Source organism: Lagenorhynchus albirostris, chromosome 14 (genome assembly GCF_949774975.1).
Source record: "Lagenorhynchus albirostris chromosome 14, mLagAlb1.1, whole genome shotgun sequence".
NCBI classification, from domain to species: domain Eukaryota; kingdom Metazoa; phylum Chordata; class Mammalia; order Artiodactyla; family Delphinidae; genus Lagenorhynchus; species Lagenorhynchus albirostris.
This window is the reverse complement of record NC_083108.1, coordinates 74,424,266-74,441,295: the sequence shown is the minus strand read 5'-3', so window position 1 is coordinate 74,441,295 and position 17,030 is coordinate 74,424,266. Positions and strand designations below refer to the sequence as shown.

The 17,030-nt window shown below is 55.7% G+C and overlaps 1 protein-coding gene across 1 annotated transcript in view; it reads left to right on the top strand.

Annotated features, from left to right (window-relative positions):
- The first annotated feature begins 12,322 nt into the window (after positions 1–12,322).
- Positions 12,323–17,030, top strand: part of TBX5 (T-box transcription factor 5) — a 45,448-nt gene continuing 40,740 nt past the window's right edge. Inside the window, exons 1-3 of the mRNA XM_060120951.1 lie at positions 12,323–12,471; positions 14,196–14,380; positions 16,006–16,100. Of these exons, the coding sequence (XP_059976934.1) occupies positions 14,234–14,380; positions 16,006–16,100 (242 nt within the window). The 5' untranslated portion in view covers positions 12,323–12,471; positions 14,196–14,233. The remainder of the gene's footprint in view (positions 12,472–14,195; positions 14,381–16,005; positions 16,101–17,030) is intronic.

Here is a 17,030-nt window from a genome sequence, read left to right as displayed (position 1 = left end):
TGAGGTGGAAGGGGCCGGGAGGGGACAGCTCGTGCAAGGCCTTAAAGATACAGAAAGGAATTGGTTGGTGTTTTTTGTTTTTGGTTGTGCCGTGCAGCTTGTGGGATCTTATTAATAGTTCCCCGACCAGGGATCGAACCCGAGCCTTTGGCAGTGAGCGCATGGAGTCCTAACCAGTGGACCGCCAGGAATTCCTAAAGAACCATTGACTTTTTTTTTTTTTTTTTTTTTGGCCGTGGCACGGTTTGCATGATCTTTGTTCCCTGACCAGGGATTGAACCTACACCCCCTGCAGTGGAATTGCGGAGTTAACCACTGGACCGCCAGGGAAGTCCAGGAGTTGGGATTTTATCATAAGCTCTTTGAGCTGCCCTTTGGAGGGTTGTAAGCAGGAATGAGATATGGTCTGATGACTCACTTTTGCTTATGGGCGGGTCGCTCAGGCATCCTTGGGCCAGTAGGTGGAAGGGCGGTGGTGGCAGTGGTGGGTGGCGTGTCCAGTAATCTTGCAGTGTGGTCTGCATGAGGTGCAGAGGATGGGGGCCCCAGTCCTAGCTCTGCTCCAAAAGCCTTGGGAATTGTGTCTGTTTCCTTCCCGGTCTTTAGACCTGTGAACTGTGCCTCTAGACCTCAGTTTCCCGAGATGTAAAATCAAAGAGTTGGACTAGTTATTGCTGAAGGCTCCCTTGGGTCCCACTCCCTAGATGAGCCCCGGGACCTCTGTGGGCGGTTGACAGGCAGCTAGGGAAGAGGCAGGCTGCAGGGCTGAGGGCAGAGCTGGAGAGAGGCTTCTCCCTCGCCTGCTGCAAAACCCCATGTGTCCTTCCTCCTCCTGACCTGGAGAGTTCCTGCCTGGGTGGGGGAGTTGACTCAAGGGGTTCTCTCCAGAGGAGCCCCCCGTGCCTTGGTAACGATCCCTGATCGTGTCACCCAATAACTGCCCAGCAGGGCAGGGGCAGCCCGACTCTAATGGCACCGTGTGCAGGCTGCAGGAGGGGAGAAGTGAGCATCCAGGGTAGGGGTGGACACAGTGACTGAGTGCAAACCATGGATGAATGGATGTGAATATGACTGTGTGTGTGTGTGCGTGTGCGACTCAGGGTGAAGGACTGTGATTGTGTGTGTGGCTTTCTGTGCGTGACTGTGGGCCAGTGTGGCCGCTTGTGATTGTGACTGCGTTAACGTTCACATATGTGCAGGTGTGAGCCTGCGGTGTGTGTGACCATGATTGTGTGTCTGTGTGTGTCTGACTGTGAATGTGGGCCGGTCTTTGTGTGGCGACGAGCGTGAGAGTGTGTGTGTGACTAAACGGGTGTGTGTTTGCCTGTGGGAGCTTGCATGAGACTGAGTATGGGAGGGAGTCTGTGTATTCATGTGACAGAATCAGTGTGTGTGTGTGTGTGTGTGTGTGTGTGTGTGTGTGTAACAGAACTGCTGCCCCTGTACATGCAGTGGGTGGCCGTGCACGGCTGTGTGTGCTCCAAGTAACTCCCAAGTGGCTGGGTCTGGGGTACCTTGTTGCTTGATCCCTTGGGGACAGAAGGCTAGGACAGTGGCATCAGCGAGGGGCCGGGACACAGAGCTCAGTCAGGCCAGCTCCCTCCCAGCACCGTGGGACAGAAGTGGCTGGAAACCTCACTGCTTTCCGTGCAGGGGTGATGGAAGCATGGGCTCAGCAACCCAGATGAGCACTGTGCCCCAACCTGGACCCCAGAAGGACTGGCTGCAAGTGGCTGTGGCCCTGGATGGATAGGGCTCCAGGGGCAGATCCACCCTGGAGCGAGCCCATCAGGCCCACGGCCTTGGGGGACAAGGTAAAGGCCACTTGGGAGGGGCGGGTCAGGCACCTGTTACAGGGGCAGCCAGGATGCAGCACGTGATGCCTTGAAACCAACTTCCGAGAAGGAAACATGGTTGGGACGTAGAGCCGCCTCCCCTTCCTCTGGGACTGCGGAGGGCTCTGGAGGTGTGTGCAGGGCGCACGTGCACACCTGGGTGTGGGCGAATGCTCTGGGCCAGGGGGTGGGGCGTGCTTGTGTATCAGCTGCCCCCCTCCTGAACTCTGCCTGCAGAGGAATTAACTACCCTGCCTACTGTCCAGGTGTGTGGCCAGCATATTTATTGCACCTGACACTTTCAACCTGCCAGGAGTGTGGGCCCTAAGCCCCCGGGTGGCAGGGTTGAGAGGGGACTTCATGTACAACACTGACCCTTCTACTCGCAGGCATCTTCCAGCCAATTCCCAGGAAGTGACTGTGGAATTTGTTTCCAAATATAGACTCTGGTGGCCCGGGCCGCCTGTACACGGCCCCTTTGGCCTCCTAGCTGAACAGCTGGGCTGTGACTGCCTTTCAGGAGACGCAGGCGCGCAGACCTCCGCTTGGCGCTGTTGGTAAAAATAATAATCACACAAGTGGCCCATAAAAAAGGAGGGTAGCTGAACACTGGGTTATGAGCCCAGAACACCGGTTGCCCCGTGATGATCTTTGGGTGGTGGCTACCCTGCAGGCTATACGCAGACACAAGGCATTCCACAAGGACACACGGACCAACAACAACCTGCACCATACACACTCGGGGCCCCAACACCGGGACTCACAAGTGTTTTCCCATAAGGAGATGCACAGAGAAAATATGTATGTATTTTCAGTGTTCTCTCTCAAGGAAGGACACACGACAGCACACACACACACAAACACAACAGCAGAGAGACACACAAAGTCCCTCCTCAAAGGACACACAGTCATCCAGAGAGACTTAAGGATAATGTCATGTCCTTAAGGAGGAGACACACAGCCCATCTCTCCAGGTGGGCAGTAGACTCCCCAGCTTTGTTACAAGATGGAAACTGGGCAGGAGGCCGGGGAGTGAGCTAGAGCCAGCCCTGGCCTGTGCTCACATTCAGCTGTTGTGGAGTCAGGGACCCACTCCTGGGTCCTGGGCACTCCCTAAGATGTACCAGGAGCCAGTCCTCCTTGGGGCAGCTGTTGTTGGAGGACTGGCATGGGAGAGGTCGGGGATAAAACCCCAAGAACCCAGCTGGTGTCTGTCCCCCAGGGTCCTGGAAGTGGGAGGTACGCAGGTGGTGCTGGAGATCCGGGAGACGGGGCAGCCCAATGGAGCGCGCGCATTTTGCATGGAGGAGGGAAGCATTGGTCCCCGAAGGCCATGGGGTCCGGCAGGTCCCGGGAGGAAGCTGGAGTGAGGATCACTTGCGCCTCCCTTTGGGGCGCTGTCCTGGGGTTTGCATCTCAGAGTTCCTCACTTTCTAAAGGATTCCCTCCCTTCCTAACTTGGATTTGCGGCAGCCAGTGCTGCGCCAGGAGCCGGTGTGGCAGAGGTGCGCTCCCGGGCACACGGGTAGCAGGAAGAAGGGTCTAGAAGTGGGAAGGCAAGGCAGGCGCGGCTGGGGAGGCTGCAGGACTGGTGCCAGGCACAGATTCCTCCGAATCCCAGGTATGGAGCCCCTAAGAGGTCTGGGACTTCCCTGAGACCCACGCCACTGGCGCACTCTCTCCACCCCGAGCATGGAGTGTCTGGGAACTGCAGGCGGCTCCATGCCTTCAGCAGGCTGAGCCTACAGGCCCCGCACACTCCCAAGCGGCTAGGGTCCCCTTTCAGGTTCCCCCTGAAGGCGCAAAGCCTAGGGATGGGCACAGAGCTGGGTGAATTTCCAGCAGAGGCTGTGTGACTCTCCCCACCCTCTCTGAGCTTAATTATTTGTTTCAAGAAAAGGAGCCAGGCACATCTCCTCTCCTCCTCTACCCTACCCACCCTATTTCTCTCCCTCCAGGGGACAGCGTGTACTGGCTTGAAGCTGTGATAAATACGGGCCAGGGTTTGGGAACGGAACGCTGAGGTTTGGAGAGGAGGACTCAGCATCTCCCCATCTTCTGTCCCATCCTGCCAAGTGCTGTGGATCCGGGGCTGTGTGTCCACAGGCCCTCTTTTGGGTCCCCCTGCCTCCTCGGTGAGAGTGGGGAGAGGAGATGGTGACGCGAAAAGAGATCTAAGCGTTTATCCCACGACTGAAAGAGCAACTGCTTTCACCTTCAGACTGTGCTTTTAGGTGCTTACAAAGTGCCCCTCGCACCCCTCCCGCCCGCAATCCAGGAGACCTCTTCCCATTCCTTCCCCTTCCCTGGCCTTGTCTTGTGAAAGAGGAGCTCCTGGCTTCTGGAGTCAGAGTGCCTGGGTTCAGGTCCCACCAGCATGTGACTGGCCAGGAGCCACCTTCCCATGGAGCTATTTAGAACTAGCTGAGCTGAAACCACGTTACAGGAGCTCCTGGCCATAAATGTTAGCTCTGATGGCATCTCGAAAGCTAGTGGACCTTTGAGCCTCTCTCCTTGTGGCTGTGTGGACACAAGCAGGACTCTTCCGCAGATACGAATGCAAAATGCTGGGGAGGAAAGAAATGGGAGCCTGAGTGTGCTAAGGGAACCCCTGCAGGTTGTCTTCCAGACTCAGACGGAAAAAGTGGGTAGCAACACTGCAAGGCCAGCCCAGAGTTTTTGGAGACATTGGATGCCCCCATTGGAAGTAGAGGGAGAGAAGTTTTGTCTTTCCTGACCAGCTGGGAGATGAATGAGGTCCACAGCAGAGAGTGAAACGAGGCGGGGATGGACTCAGAACAGGAATTGCTCTTTCGGCTACCTCCATTCCACCAAATCCGGCCGTCCAAGCTGGTCAGCAGCCTGGTTCTTTCTGAGGGCTTACTGCCTCCAAAATGAGAACAGAAAAGTTGTCCTGTATTGTCCATTGGCCACCCCACAGAGGGGCATTTCCCCCTGCAGGTTCAAGGAGAAAGCAATGCAGCCCCCAAGTATTATTTAATGCTCTTTATAGTATGCCACAATCCAACATTTTTCTCTCTTAAAGGAAAAGGAGTATAATTTATTTTTTCTCTCAATGAGATCTGGCAGACATTAATGTCATGAGTTTTAGCTCCTGGCTTTTCTCCTCCCACTTTGGAGACTTTTTCCAGGCAGCAGAAACTGTTGCCTGGACGGACGCGCGGGGAGCCTCAGGTGCCATAGGGGTGGGCAGTATGCGTGAAGAGAACCCCCTGGGATTCCTCAAGACCCAGGTCCCTAGCTGAGATGTGCCGGATGCGGGCTCGGATGAAAGTAACCCACCCGCTGCGTGAGCGCACGTCTCCGAGGTCATCATTCGCCATTCAAAGTGGGGGCTTTTGCTGGAGACCCGAACCTACCCAGCAGAGGTTCTACTAAATCTCGATTTTTCTCCCCCCGTTTATAAAAAGAGGGGGGTTTTTTCAATCCCTGCCGTGTTGAGCCCACTGAAGAGGCTCTGGGAAGCCAAGGGCGAAGCACGGAAGCGCCCTGCAGGCCTCAGGGCGCGCGGCAAAAGCGCGCGGCGATTGTCCTCCGGGCGCCCGGTGGTTGAGAGAGGTCGAGGGGACTCCAGGGTTGCCATGGCGACCAGGAAACCCAGGGCCCTTGTGGAAACAATTGCCGGGAACTTTTCCACCGTGAACCTCTGTGAGTTGCACCCCACGGTCAGCCTCTGTCGGTTTCACCCCAGTGTTTTCCGGGTGTGATTACGGCTGTATCGGAGGAGCAAGGCGTTTGGGGTCCCCGCTTCCGGAACCTTCTGTCGCTGTCGAGGCTGCCCCCAAAGGCCAGAAACCCAGTACAAGGAGCCCAGAGGCGACCCGCTGGGGCTCTCTCGGCCCGAGCTGAAAGGGAAGAAAAATTAGAGGTCTCGACCAAGCAATCGTTTTGGTGATAGATCCTTCCAGTTTGGGGTTTGGCCGCCCTCGTCATCCATGCCCCCACCCATCTCCTTCACCTCCTCGAGGTCATTACTAGAGTTTTCCCTCGCAGCTCCAGGCAGGGTGGCCTCCTCCATCCTCCACCCCTGCACCGGTGCAGAACTCCTTTCCGGCAAGTTTCTCCCAGAAAGAAAAGAGGGAGGGATGAGAGGTTTAGCCCTGCAGATGAATCTGCCTCTTCCCGCGTCTACAAAACAGCCTCTAAGTTTCTCTTAAAACAGACAGGCCCAAAGCCTGATCAGACCTTAGGGTTTTCCAAAATCACTGGCCTGGCTCACCCTGGCCATAGGGTGAGTGTTACCTGAATCACCGGGCTGACGGGGAGAGAGCAAGCTGAACCTTCTTAAAGGAGGTCAATATTCTCACAACTGCCATCTTCTGTGTTTTCTTTGCTGTTACGTGTTCTGCCTCTCCGCAGGTAGACGGAGAGAAACCATGTCCCTTCCCCCTTAAATAAAACGCTTTGTGAAACATCGGATCGAATTGTCTCTGGTGGGGATACCATGCTCCGTGAGACCCGGGCTGTCTGGAAAGAGGCCCGCGGGCAGCCAGAACTGGAAGAGTCCGAGTTTCGTCTCCGTTTTGAATTCTGCCCTTTGAGCAAAGCTTAACACGTGTGGATTTAATTTCCCTTTCTTTCTTGCTTTCTTCCCCCCAGCCCGCCGCCCCACCTTGCGAGGAAACAAGAAAAATAGTCTGCCGTGTCGACAGCGCGACACCGTTCCCTTTGCCAAAGAAAATTTGTCTTTCCAGAGCCCCGGAGAGCAGCAGGCTCCCAAGTTTCCACCGCACCCTCCAGCTGAGGGAGGGAGTGTCCAGACAGCCACCTCCCGCCCCCCATCCCGCCTGCATCCCAGACCTGGAGGTATTAGCCTAAATCTCTATCTTTCCAGGGTCAGAGCCCTGGAATGTAGTCTCTTCCCCACCCCCCACTCCTTTCGGGGCTGTGGGGACATTGTGACCCTGCAGACATGGTGACTAAATGAGGAGGCCTTTCTACAGGTTCTAGGCTGCGGGTACGATTGGAGTTCTCAGGCTCAGAGCAGCCTACGGAATCGGGAGGGCGGGGGGTGTGATCCAGGTTTTCTCAGCTCAAGACCCTCGCCCTTCTCTTCCACTGGGGACTTGCCAAGGTGGACGGAGCAGCAACAGGGGCTCCTTTGCCTCCAAGTGTGGTACTGCCTTCTCTGTTCTTCTGCAGATCTCCAGCGCTGAGATGCTCCAGGCTGAGCCTCTCGAATGAAGTTCCCGCCCGTAGCCATTTCTTATGTCATTAACCCGACTGGGGTGGTGGTGGCCGTGGGGGAAATCTCGTCCACCAAACTTGGGGGAGCGGAGGGAGGGGAATATTTCCAAAGCACAGGGGGCAACCTCAACATGCCTGATCAGTAAAGTAAGTAACAAAACTAATTCTTGGTGGAAATATTGGAGAATAGTGGATATTGAAATAATCATAACCGCCAGTATTCCCGGATACTTCTGGTCAAAAGGGAGGAAACCAGGAACCGAGTAAAACATGGGGAAGGAAGATACTGCAGTCCTGGAAAAAAATACAACAGAGCCATATTTAACTAGGCAGCAAGGAAAGTGACCGCCTGAGAAACGAGGGAATTTCCCACCCTCAGTCTGACCCTCTCTTCTGCAAAACGAGTTGGTCGAAGTTTGCTTTCGCCATCATTTCTACTGTTGTTATAATTCTTATTAATTTTCCCAGTCCCATCTGCACTTCTACCTACTTTTTGCCTTCGATAGAGATCCGAGTTAGGCGGGGACACATCTCGGAGAGAAACGGAAATGGGGTGAATTCTTAAGTGAGTTCTCTTTTGGGAGGAAAGAAATACGGTGGTTTGGAATGCGACTTTCTTTTTCTTTTCTTTTCTTTTCTTTTCTATTCTTTTTTTGCGGTACGCGGGCCTCTCACTGCTGTGGTCTCTCCCTTTGCGGAGCACAGGCTCCGGACACGCAGGCCCAGCGGCCATGGCTCACGGGCCCAGCCGCTCCGCGGCATGTGGGATCCTCCCGGACCGGGGCACGAACCCGCGTCCCCTGCATCGGCAGGCGGACTCTCAACCACTGCGCCACCAGGGAAGCCCCAGAATGCGACTTTCTTAAAAGTAGAAGGCAAGAGTGAAGGAAAAAGATCAACAGCGGTCGCCCTTGTTTTTATTGTTTTCGATTTTTAACATAGGAACTTCTGCTTCCCTATCCACTGCAATATTAAAATGAAGGCAGGAATTTTGCAAAATGAGGAAAATACATTTCGGGAGAAAACCGAGCGCGGGTGGGGGTGGAGATGGGGGTAGGGATGGGGGTGGCAGTTCGGGGAAAGCATCGGTCCTCCGAAAGAAGGAAGGAAGGTTGCAGATCGAAGCCTCTCTTTCAAGTTAACTGTCCAATGACTGGGGAAATAATGGAGATTCTCAAACCTAGTTGAGGTCTTCAGTTTATTCTACCAGTGGTGCGGCCTCCGGACCCTCTGGGATAGCGGGTCCGGAAGCTGAGCATACGGAATCCTTTGTGAGTCGGTCCGGGTCGTTGCGGGGCCCGCGCCAGGGATGCGAGAGAAAGGAGCGAAACGGAAAAGAGCTCGCCCCGCTCGGAGTTTCGCTTTCCCCTTCCAGTCTCGGCGGGGCCCAGGCCTCCGTTTCCGGCCCACCTCGGCCCAGAGGTCAAATAGAAACCCATCTCCAGGTTCTGGGCGAAGGATTTGGGGTTGCGCTCTCGGGCATCTGGGAACAAACGCTGCACCCAAAGGGCCTCGGAGTGGGTAAAAGATAACTATTAATAATTTGGGAAATGAAAGCGAAGCTCGGGAAAGTCACTGCGGCCTGGCCGAGAGGAGAGACACGGGTTCTGCTTGCTGGAAGCAGCAGAGTCTGCCGCCCGACTGGCCCGGGCGCCCGCGTCCGGCGGTGGAAACCACTGCCAGGTCTCCCCGCGGGCCAGACCTTAGCTCCAGAGACTGCCCGGTCGACTGCGTTCCTGCACTTTTTGTTGCTGCTCCAGCCCCAGACAGACGCGGCCTGGGGCCAAGCCGTGCTTCGGAAAGCCCGGGGGGTGGGGTGGGGCTGGGGGCACGCGCGCAACCCAGGCTCGAACCCCGAAGCTGCGGGCAAGTCCAGAGTCCGATGTCCGGCTCCTTCGGGGCCCCTAGGAGGGGAACTTACCCTTTCCAGAAGGCCGGGCGCTCGCTCGCTCGCTCCGTGCTGGGTAGGCCTAGCTCTCCTTTCAGCGCCGCCAGGGGCGTCTATGCGGTACGTTTCGCAACTGAACCTAGTGTGTTTCCAGTTGCGCGCAAAAGCTTGTGCGCATCCGCCACGCGGCTGCTTAGAAGGTATGCCCCCTGACGAGACTAATATTAATAATAATAATCGTCATTACAAAACAAAATAGAGCGCCTCGTCCCTCTGCAGGACCCGGCACTACAATTTTTCTCTGCACAAATCACCCTCCCGCACCCCGCCCCCGCCGGGCCACGCCGGGACCAGTTGCATCCCCCGACCTAGCAAAAGGAGGATTCGCAGAATGGACTTCTTCTAAGTGAGAAACGCTGCGGACGACTCTCTCTTGCTCCAAACGTCTCTGTGTCTTTTCCCCTCCGCGATTAACCCAGTAATTACTTCTATGCACGCCGGCAAGCGGGCAGTGAATTATCGCGTCCCAAACTTAATCAGCTAGAGAGGCGCCTCAATAGTCATATGCTGAGAGCTCCTCCTGGGAAAAAATTGTTTTTAAATAATGAGAAGACTCTTACCTCCTGCGAGAGACCTCGATTCCAACGTCCCCCCCCAGCCCCCGCCAACTCGGTTTTTTTCCAATCCATGGGCTGATGTGGGCTCCCACCTCCCTTCGCCAAAAGACCCCCTCCCTCTCCCTAAGCAAATCGATCTTGTCTCTATTTGTGGCTGATGTCCGCCACCCCCATTTCCCCAGAGAGCGTTGGATTTGTTTATTTCTTTATTTATTCCCGTGGCCCAGGCGTCTGAGACTTGTGGCTGCGCAGACCCGGGCGGGAGTGATAGGCGAAGACGGAGAGGACTCAACGTCCCGCCGCTGCCCCCCAGTCGAGCGTGACAGCGCGCGGGCCGGTTGCGTGACTCGTGACGTCTCCAAGTCTTATAGGTGCAGCGGCTGGTGAGATAGTCGGTATCGCCTGGTTGCCTCTTTATTTTATTGGGGTATGCCTGGTAATAAACAGTAATATTTAATTTGTCGAAGACCACAAACCAACTTCGAGCTGGGAGGTACACACTACTCTTGAAAGACGCTGGAAGAAGGCTTGGCCTAAAAGGGGTCTCTTTTGGGGGGTCCTTTCCAAACTCTTCATCTGAACACACCCCTCCCAGCGAGGCGTTACTCTCGGCATCTGCGCTGGAAAGAAGAGGTAGGATTTTTGGAGGTGAGTGTCGCCCTGGAGAGCCCTGGGGTGGGGGGTAGAGGATTCTTTTAGCACTGGCCTGCCCACGGCCCCTTGGCTTCCCTCCCCAGCTCGGCCCTGATGAATCCACTCCACTCCCAGCCTTGCTTCTTTTTTTCACCGTGGAAATAAGAATGCACTCTCTTGCTCGCGAAGAGTGTCACCTGGCAAGAATAGATTCGCCCTTGAGATTTCAAAATCCCAATTTAACTTGGTGGCCCGCAGAATCTGCACTTCACAAACTAAGTGAATCTGGGCCAGGCAATTACTTGGGGGAGTACAGATTCTCCCTCTTGGGAGGGACCTGCAGATTATTTATGGGACTTTATTTTATCCGCAAATCTCTGAGAATGTAAAGGGATTGGAGAGCTCTTTCTGGATTTCCCCTTCCTTTTTCCCAGAGATGCGGAGATGCAGGCTTTTCCTGAAGCCATGTTTGTTTTCCGTCGTTGGCCGGGGGTCGCCCCCTGAGCGAGCCCAAAGTCCTCTGAGCTGACATTTTGGAAGGGTGAGGGTGTTTTCACAAATAAATAAACTGTCTCAGCAAAAGGCTGTTTGAAAACAAACCTGGAAGGTGGAGTGAGAACTCTAGAGAATGCTTGGGTTGGTTTTCTCCCCAGTTGCCCCACTTTTAGGGTTGGACAATCCACTTAGGAATTTTGCAGCGATGCATCAGGCCTGCACTGGGATTTTAGTTCCCGGGGCCATAGAGGATGGCACTGAGGCAGCCTCAGATCTCCCTAGCGGTTCTCCTCCCTCCATCCCTCTCCCCAGACCTTGGCCTGCAGGCTTGAATCTCTAGACAGAGGCTGAGAAAAGAACAGGGTGACAGAGACATGGGTGAGAAACAACAACGGGGACCCTGACGTTTGTTCCAAGCACTAATTCTTGACTTTCCAAGCTGGGTCTGCTCAGGCTAAGACCTACTGACTGTGTTTACGCTTCTATTGACCTCTTCAACTCGACCCTCAAAATAATACATTTCAGATAGGGGGAGGGCAGGGAGAGGAGGCGAGTGGAGATGAAAACCCCAGCCAGCCCCCAGTGACTGTTTGATTATTTTAATAAAACTGGGCACGGGAGGTCTGGTGGCCCTGAGGGGGTGGGAGCGCAGGGCGATTTCTGGGCATCTTTGATCTTGGCCCCCATCCCCACGCACCTTCACCCTGCCTTCACCCCAGAGTCTCTCAGAGTCGGGGTGATGAGTGGGGATGGGGGGAGATATCAGGGCGGCTAGCGGGGGCAGGCTGGGCCAGGCGGGGTCAGGCAGTTCTCCGTCTTGAGGTCAGCGGTGGAGAGAGAACGCGGGCGAGGCTGCAGAGGAGGCTCCCAGCGCGTGTGTGCACGCCTCGTGCGTTCCTACTCCGTTCTCTGCACAGCCGCGTCACCCAGATTACTTCCCGGGCAGAAGCCGAGCGGGTTTGCGATGATTTGTGCAGGATTTTTTGCAGCCTCCGAGCCGCGCTCAGAGAAGCAGAGATGGATGGAGGTTGGAGAGCGGGTGGAGAGGAGGGGGTGATCTCGAGGTCTGGGTTTGAGAGTCGTGTTGTGATTTGAGTGTTCGGGAAATCTAATGGAAAAGGTGGTTGGGGGAGGGAGTGGGAAGGGAGAGGGAGGAGGGAGGAGGGGAGGGAGAGAGAGAGAGACAGACAGAGGCAGGCGGCGTGCAGTGGGAGCTAGTCGGATAGGCAATTTCAGTACTTTGTAAGCATCAAGGCAGCCCAACGTCACCGAGCTCAGCTGAGTCGGCTTGTATTTCTGAGAGAGAGAGAGAGAGAGAGACAGAGACAGAGAGAGAGAGAGAGGCAGAGAGACCGACTCTTACCTCGGATTCCGGAACTTTAACCCTGGAAGCTGCGCTCAGAAAGGACGTCGACCATTCCCAGGCTCCCTCTTGTCTCCCAGTTTTCCCTCCCTGTGGGTACAAGGGAGAAGCAGGGCACTGAGATTATTTTATTGGAGGTGCTCCCGGAGGCTGCTTGTTTTGCTTCCTTCGGAGCCCTTCTGGCGCCTGACGACTTGGAAGTCTTTAGGGAGCGCGAGCGCAAGCGGAGGAGGTGTGTGTTGAATTGTGGGCAGTCACTGCCGAGGCTCCCGCGGTGGGTCCTCCTTTGTAGGCAGCGGTAGCCGCTGGTCTGGGGAAGCAGTCCCCCCCCATAGACCCCGGAGCCACCATGCCCGCGCCCCCGCCTCGCCGCCGGCTTCCCTGCTAGGAGCCAGAAGGGATGCAGTGAATGCACCGGCTTCACCGAGCGAGGTAACAGTTCCGCAGATGGCCCGGGAGGCTGGGGAGGCAGGCCGCCGGCCGAGCGGCTCAGGGAGGCGCGGAACGCGGCACTCGAAGCCTGGCCTCGGATTTTGGAGGGCCCGGCTCGCGGAGATTTTGCGCGGCCCGGAGCTGCCCGGCGTGTGGAGCCGAGGAGGCGGCCGGGGCTGGGGGAGAGGCGTTGAGGTTTGCAGGACGCGCGGCCCGGTTCTGTCAAGCCGCATCTCGTTCGGCCCCGCCAGCCCCGAGCTCCCCGGGACCCCGGCCAGGGCTCGCGGTGGGATTGTCCCTGCGGCCGGCGGTGAAATGGAAGCGCACGTGGGGCACGCCAGCCCCACTTTCTTTTGTTATGAGCAGGCTTCGGGGGCTCCTATCACCGCCTCCCCCAAACCCCAAGGGCGTGGTGCAAGAGGCGGCTTGGGTGGGAGTCGGGCCTCAGAAGCTGGTCTTCTCCTCGGCACCATTTCTGGGTCTCCGGCCACTGCAGACCCAGGGTGGGATCCAGCCTTTTGCCCAAGCGACTGCTAAGATTTGGGGGAGGGGGGATGCATTTCTTGCGCCTCCTTCCCAGTCTTCCCGGCTTTTGAGGGAGGAAATCCCTACTTGGGAACGTAGAGGATGTTGGAAGGAGATCAGAGCAGGAGGCAGGCTCCTCCAGGCTTGAACCGTTCTGCAGCTGTTATTTTGTGTGTTCCAACCTCACATGCCTGTAACCCCGGGCCATTCTGCAAGTTGTGTCGGACCTCAGTGGCCGGTTCAACGCCGGAAGCCCAGGATTTATCCGGGCACCACTCTGGCGTCGCCAACCCCGAGCTTGGGCCTGCAGTTCCAGCGAGCCAGGCCCGACGGAAGCTCGGAGAAGCTCCTCTCGGCCAGGCCGCTCGACAAAATGCCCGTCTCGGGCTGGAGAGCCGAGAAAACGAGGAGAACGCGCCCCCAGCGCTGGCCTCCGGCACCCAGCCGCGCGCCGCCCTCCGAACCGCTGCGCCGCCGCTTTCCTGCCCTTTCTGTTTGGCTCCTTTCTACTTTTCATGTTGCTTACGGTTGGGGAAAAGGGGAGGACTCAATGTTAAAGGACTTTTCATTTCAAGGCCTGTGACTGATAGAAGATGAACGTGAATTCTCAAGACCTGGTTTCTGGATCTCCAGCTCTTTCCTTTCCTATGTTTTTGGTTTTTGCGAGAGGCGGGTTCTTTCAGGCATTCTGCCTGCTGCAGAAGAATATTCCTCTTGTGAGTTTTCATAAACAGGGCTCTGCTGGCCTCTTGTAATTTGATGAAGAAAAAAAACTCAGAAGGGCACCGGGTTTGTGTTTTGTTTTGTTTTTGGTTCGTACCCAATGGCTTCCAAAAATACCCAGGCCTTATCTTTATTGGCTCTCCCAGAAGTCCAGACAAATTTGACGGGCAGCTCGCTTATCGCGGGGGAGCCTGCGAAGGGGAGATGCGGGCCTCGCCTCCTCCCGCTGTGACGCGGGTCTTTCGCAAGAGGCTGTGCGTGGTCTTAAAGTAATAGTAATGATAATCATAACGGGACCTTCTGCAGCCTCCTTCAGCTGGGGACGGAGGCGCTGGTAGCTGGAAACTGCGGGTGGCAGCCTAGTCACTGCCCCCTCCTGTCACCAGAACTGTGCTTCCAACCTTCTCTTTTTCTTCCTCTGCGCCCCCGCCCCCCGTCCCCCGCCATCTGTCTTTCTCTTTCCTTCTCGTCCTCAGAGCAGGACCCCGAGCGGTCACAGGGCCCCGGGCTCACCATGGCCGACGCAGACGAGGGCTTTGGCCTGGCTCACACACCCCTGGAACCAGACTCCAAGGATCTACCCTGTGACTCAAAACCCGAGAGCGCGCTAGGGGCCCCCAGCAAGTCCCCGTCGTCCCCGCAGGCCGCCTTCACCCAGCAGGTAAGAAGGGCCTCGGGGCCCTTTGCAGGAACCAAAGCCCCTCTTTAGAGTGTTTGGGCAAGGGGGGCGGGCAGTGCCCATGATCTGCCCCTTTTCTTTTCATCCTTGCTCAATTCCACCCTTCTCTGCCGTGCCTCCCTAAATGTCATTATAGTCCCATCCACTTTATTGTGACGATTATCTTTACGGCCAGAGGATTTTTGAAATACATTGAAGTTGTTAGGGGAGCCTCAAAGATCCGGCTGTTTGGGGCCAGCGAACAATGGCCCAGATCATTTCTTTCCTGCTGCACTAGGTGTAAACTCGGCTTGAACGCCTCATTAAGGGTCGGGTCAGCGGCCGCTTCAGGCCGGCATGAGCGATGGCTTGACCCCTCTTCAGATCTTTCGTAGCCTTCGCCTCCTCCCGCCTCCTCCGCGCCACCGCGCAACCTCGCGCGCTGCACCGTTTGTCTGGCGGCCGGGGCCTGGTGGGCTGGCTCCGCGGGGCCGGCGGCGGGGAGCACGCACGGCTGGGCCGGGAGGGCGCGGGGAGCCCGGGCTCGCCTGGCTGGAAGCTGGGCCCGAGCCGAGCGTGAAGCCTCGCCTCTCGCCCTGTGCCCTTCACCCCCGGCGCCCTGGGCGCTCAAGGCGTCGTCCGCAGACCTTGATGGTTTTGGAATGGGGTGTCAGAGGGCTGGAAGCGGGGTGTCTTGACCAGAAAAGATATTTGCACACAGCTAAAACCCTTCTTTGGAATTTAGATGTCCTTCCTGGCTTTTTCATTGTCTCTCTCCTTTGCCCTTCACATCTCAGGAAGATGCGCGTATATCTGTAGTGAGACAGTGGGCACGCGTTTTCAGAAACTTAAGAGGTTTTCTTTCAGGGGAAAACAAATGTACTTGTTAGACGTTTACAAATTATTGCAAAACGAAGACTTTGTATGTAATTTTTTTGGTATGGGTTTTGTAAAATAACTTGTAGTTGAAGGTAGAAATGTTAAATCGCTTTGCCCATAATCCAAACAACTTGAAATGAACGAAGCTGGAAGTGAGGAAGGCCTAGGACGTATGTTAATAGAGACATTTGAGAATTAATTTTTGTTTGGGATTGTGGAAACCTATTATATAAATATTTAAAATTTTATATTTCACCTGTGTCTACCTATGCACTGCCATGGTGAGAATAAACACGCATATATACAGTGCACGTCTGTCTATTTTCGTGTGGACATCTGGGTGTCTACATAAGAATATCCTGGGTGGGTTTTTCAGGATTGAGGTTGGGTTTCTTTTTTTCCTTTTAGCTGCCCCTTGGCTAAAGCGGATGGGGATTGGTCCCATTTTTTTCTCAGCCCCGTCCTCCCCATGCACATACTGGAACACCCTGATGGCTGGGTTTTTTTTCCGCTAGTCTTGTGTTGGTGGCATTAGAAGGAGACAGCTCTGCACTGTGGGGTTAAGACCCGCCCGGGAGAGAGCATACACAGGGCAGGGGCTGCTCGAGAGCCCAGACAGTGCTGCAGTGGGTTGGGGGCAGTTTTCAGCCTCTGAGCCCACTGGCTCGAGGGGGAAGGAAGAGAAAGCTCTGTGTTTTGGGGGAGTTTGGGGAGGGAAGGCTCATTGACTTTTCCTCTCCTTCTTATAGGGCATGGAAGGGATCAAGGTGTTTCTCCATGAAAGAGAACTGTGGCTGAAATTCCACGAAGTGGGCACGGAAATGATCATAACCAAGGCTGGCAGGTGAGATGGTCACCTCTGTGGAGAAGGTACAGGGAACTTGTGGGAGAGACTAAGAAAGGTGTGGGAGACCAGTAAAAGGGGAGACTAGAACCAGAGAGGAAGGGGGGGAGAGACAGAGCGAGAGCGAGCGAATATGAATATATTTCATTTGACCCTATTCTGGTTAAAGAGGAGAACGGTGAATTCCTCCAGTGATCTCCCATTGTGAGGGGAAAAGCCTGAAAGATTCAGCTCAGGGACCTGGGCGTTTCTTCCACCTCGTATATAAAAAGAAGCAAGAGCTTGGGAGGCTGTGCTATCTGGATGGATTAGTAATAAGAGAAGGAGGGATGAGGTGGGAGAGCCAACGGGAGAACAGAGAGTTGCAGAGACACACAGAGATGAGACGGGGTTTGGGTTTCATGGGATCTCAGACTTGATTCCTGGCCCAGACCCTCCTTCCCACCCTCCCTGACCTTGGAGCGGTTCCAGAGTCCCACCCGATCGCCAAACTCGGAATCGTTGAATGTATTCGCTACCTCTTTCATTGTTTATAGAAAGCAGGCGAAGCCTTTGAAAGGGAACCGGGCTACGCCGGGCTCTATATACAGACACCGATAAACACGGCCGTTTCATCAAGACACTCACCCCGGAGTTCCTCTTAAAAGCTCACAGTTTTAGCTAGAAATGCGAGACTTCTGGGGGAGGGGGTAGGAGGGTCGTGCAACTCGGTATCTCGGCGTCTGAGTGCGCCCGGGTGCGGGGACAACCCCGTCACGTCCCTACCGGTGCTGGACTGGCCCTCCGCGGCCCTGAGGGCAGAAAGCCCCAGTCTGCGCACAGCAGGCGTGTGAAGCCGAGCATCCGGTAGGCCGAAGCCACCGAGTGTGTGAAAGGGGCGGGTGGAGCCGCCTCGCCAGACGCCCACCGCTTCTGCAGCCCAAGCCTCTC